Source organism: Arachis ipaensis, chromosome B7, assembly GCF_059453495.1.
Source record: "Arachis ipaensis isolate K30076 ecotype BB chromosome B7, ASM5945349v1, whole genome shotgun sequence".
Lineage (NCBI taxonomy): Eukaryota > Viridiplantae > Streptophyta > Magnoliopsida > Fabales > Fabaceae > Arachis > Arachis ipaensis.
In genome coordinates, this window is record NC_142442.1 from 108549242 (window position 1) to 108552968 (window position 3727).

Here is a 3727-nt window from a genome sequence, read left to right on the forward strand (position 1 = left end):
ACTGAAAACCATAATCAATTAAACAAAAACAAAGATAGATGATGGAGAAGCCACTATATGAGGAGACAAACCAGCGGCGCTGTGGGACTAAGTTCTCAATATTATAATAACAATCAAAAGATGCACATAAAATAATACTCCTGTCTCAATACTTAAATATATATGATGATTATAAGATTCTTTTATTTAATTTTTTAATAAATAAACTAGCAAGCTGAGATCAGAAATTAATTAAGGTCAAAGATATAAAATATTGGGAAGCATTTAAGTACCAGAAATTAAACTCAGAACTGAAAGAGGGAAACACAGTAACTCACACATATTCATGATCAGGTCAAATTATTTAACCTACTTAATTTTACATGTGTTCCAAATCACATGTATATTGTTCCACCACAATACTATATATTAATAGAAATATATAGATATAGATATACATATACATATAAGTTATTAGCTAGAACGGTGGAGGCTTGATCGCCGCTGCTGCACTTGCACCTGCACCACCACCACCGCCCCATCCAAATAGATCGCCGCCGCTGGGAAGCGACAAGGGATAGCCGCTTCTGCCGTTCAAACCCCTTCCTCCACCACCAATACCTGCAGCCGAATTGAAGAAAGAAACAGCGCGACCACCACTGCTGGCGCCGTCGGCGATCTGGCCAGTTACGCCAGAGGATTGCGATGCTGCAGGTTGTCGTTGGTGATTGAAGTGGTCATCGTCCTCACGAGGATCATCATCGTCCAAATTCAAAGGCAATCTCTCAAACATTGCATTTGCAAACGAAGCAGCCATCAGAACCACAACAGCTGAAGCCACAAGAGGAGCCACCACGTTCCCCCCGACCACCTGCCCTTGCCCGCCGGACAGGTACACCGAAATCCCTCCGGATCCAGGTGGAGCAGGCGGCGGGAGAATCGTCCCGGAGATGGAGAGGATCTCGAAGGTTCCGTGAAGGGTTACGACTGTGCCTCCAGGCTGGCGAAGCGTAACGTTAGCGAGGGTGCCAGTGCCGCTGAGGACGCAAACGCCTCTCCCCCTCCGGCGAGCGTAGGTGGAGAGTGCGTCGAGGAGCTCCGCCCCGGCGGAGACCTCAAGCACGTGACAGCGCAGTGCATTGGGGCTGTCCCGCGTGACTACGATAGGCGGTTTGGGCTTGTTCTTGGATCCTGCTGGACGGCCCCTCGGACGGCGCCCAGTTGAGGGTTCAGCGGATACTCCTCCGCTTCTTGAACCACCAGCAGCATCACCGTCAGCTTCAGCAGGTTCAGGAGGAGGAGGAGAGTTGAATTGTTGTTGGTGGTGGTGGTGATGCGTTAAGGGGTTGTTGTTGTTGTTGTTGTTGTTGTTGTTGTTAGGGGTTTGGAGGTGGAGATTGAAAAGATGTGGAACAAAGCGCCCTAAATTGAAGTGATCTCTTCCTTCGTTATTGTTATTGTTGGTGCTGAACCCTGCCATACCCTCATCACTGCTACTTCTCTCCCACCACTTGTTTGCCAGCTTGCAAGAAGACGATGCCCTAGCAATTTCCAGCCATCTCAACAATTCTCATTAATCGATGGAAGGATTTTCTATTTCTATATGTATTCTTATTCTTATTCTTATTTATTGGGTAACAAGAGAGAGCGTGTGCGTGTCCGAAGGAAAGTATGAAATGAAACTGCAGGGTTTTGAGGATGAAATGGTGGAAATGGGGAAAGAAGCAAACAAATTGGCATTACCAAAGGTTTTGTATTCCCTGGCCAGCACAATCACATTCACACTATGACCTCACCCTCACTACTCTTCACGCTCACTCCGCAGCGCGTTACATTTCTCATCACCACCATTACCATTAATCACACTTAAGAATCCACTGTATTACTGTGATTAATTAATTGACTTCGATGGCAAATCATTTTTCATACATGTCCCCTCACGCCACTCCCGTTCTCTCTACATACTATGCTTTATTTTCCTCGCTCGCCCGCTTAGCTTTCCATCACCTTATACTGGACTAAGTTTGATTTCCATGCATTAGGCACCATTATTTCGGGAATTTATTTATTTATTCAATAGCGTAGCTGATTAGAAAATTGTATTAAGACTTATTGTTTATTGTTTTTGCCTATCAGTTAGTTATTAATGTTTAAAAATATAAGATAAAATATGTTGTTAAGTTCTTAAACTAAAAAAATTAAATTAAAAAAATTGAATTGACTAAATAATAACTAAAAATAATAAATTTTGATAATTTTTTAATATTTTTTTTATGAACACAAAAATATTATTAGTATATTAAATTAGTTGTATTTATATATAAATATATTTATAATTTAATTTATTTTTATTATATATTTTATATTTTAATATGTATTTTATATTAATAATTAATTTTAATACATATTTAATTAATATAGTTGAATAATTTATATAATTTTTATGGCTAGGAATTTGGAAATAAAGTATGGACGATGATGACTTAGGGTTAAATTAAACTTGCCAATGAATCAAATGAGAGAAGGGAAGAGAGGCGTGGTCTAGTCATTAGTCATTAGAGATAGATGCGATGTAGTGTATGTCGTCCATAATAGCTTGAGGATCAGACGTCGCTCAATCATGAATGAACCAGTTATATATATATATATATATATATAATATATATTTTATATTGACAATTATTTTGATAATTGATAGCATAGTTGTTTCCTGTGATTATAATATAAAAAAATTATGATGTATATTAAATTTTTATAATATAAAAAATTAATTTTTATCTATTTAATTTTCTCTTTATCCATTATCAGTAATACAAAAATAGGAAAATCTATAAAAAAAAATATGCATAAAGTATATATATATATATATAAAACAAGTTTAGTCATAAAGCAATCTGCCACAACCACAACCATAATCCTATATGCTCTTTATGTGGCGTGGAGCTTCCCTTGTACTGACCCTCCATCTGCTTGCTCAAACTTTTTAGTTTTTAATACCATTTTTGCAAGGGTAATTCGAACTGAACAATATGCCAGAGTTCACACGTTTTCCCTAATTTAAACCCCAAAAGTTTCTATTTTGTGTTATTTGTCCATTTCGTCTCCATCTGTTATATGCAAGGAAATAATAAAGAAAAGTAGTAAGGTTGTAAAAACAAAGTGATTGTGGGATTGAATAATAAAAAAAATGATTCAATAAAGTACCTTTTTATACATACATGATTTGCAATTTTAAAACATTGAGAATAAATTTTTCTTTGAATCCAAATCGTCCAACTTTTTTTAATATCCAAAGGTGTATTTGTTTTTGTGAACATGACAGAATATAATAATGAGGTGAGATATAGAATAAACATATTAAAAAGGGTAAAGTACTAAATTGGTCCCTTATGTTTGGGCGTAATTCTGTTTTAGTTCTTAAGATTTAAAGTGTTCTATTTGAATTAAAAAAAGTTTTATTTAGCATCAATTTAGTCCCACAGTGAGGTCAAAGTTAAATGATTAACAGAATGTCCTACATAACAATAGTACAAGAATAAAATCGATAATTTGGAGAACAATACAGACTCCAGAGGCACAAAATCAACTATGGATACATCAATACATTTATTTATTATTTTTCTTACAATATAAATAAAATATTTTCTATAAAACTAAAAAGAATGATAAATAAATGTATTGATGCATCAATGGTTGATTTTGTGCCTTTGGAGCTTGTACTTGTTCTCCAAATTATCGATTTTATTCT

At 36.0% G+C, this 3727-nt stretch overlaps 1 protein-coding gene across 1 annotated transcript; it reads right to left on the minus strand.

Annotated features, from left to right (window-relative positions):
• Nucleotides 1-227: 227 nt before the first annotated feature.
• Nucleotides 228-1902, minus strand: LOC107609871 (AT-hook motif nuclear-localized protein 25). Its single transcript, XM_016311922.3, has one exon. It carries the CDS (start codon nucleotides 1457-1459, stop codon nucleotides 458-460), a length of 1002 nt encoding a protein of 333 aa, XP_016167408.1. The 5' UTR covers nucleotides 1460-1902; the 3' UTR covers nucleotides 228-457.
• Nucleotides 1903-3727: the final 1825 nt, after the last annotated feature.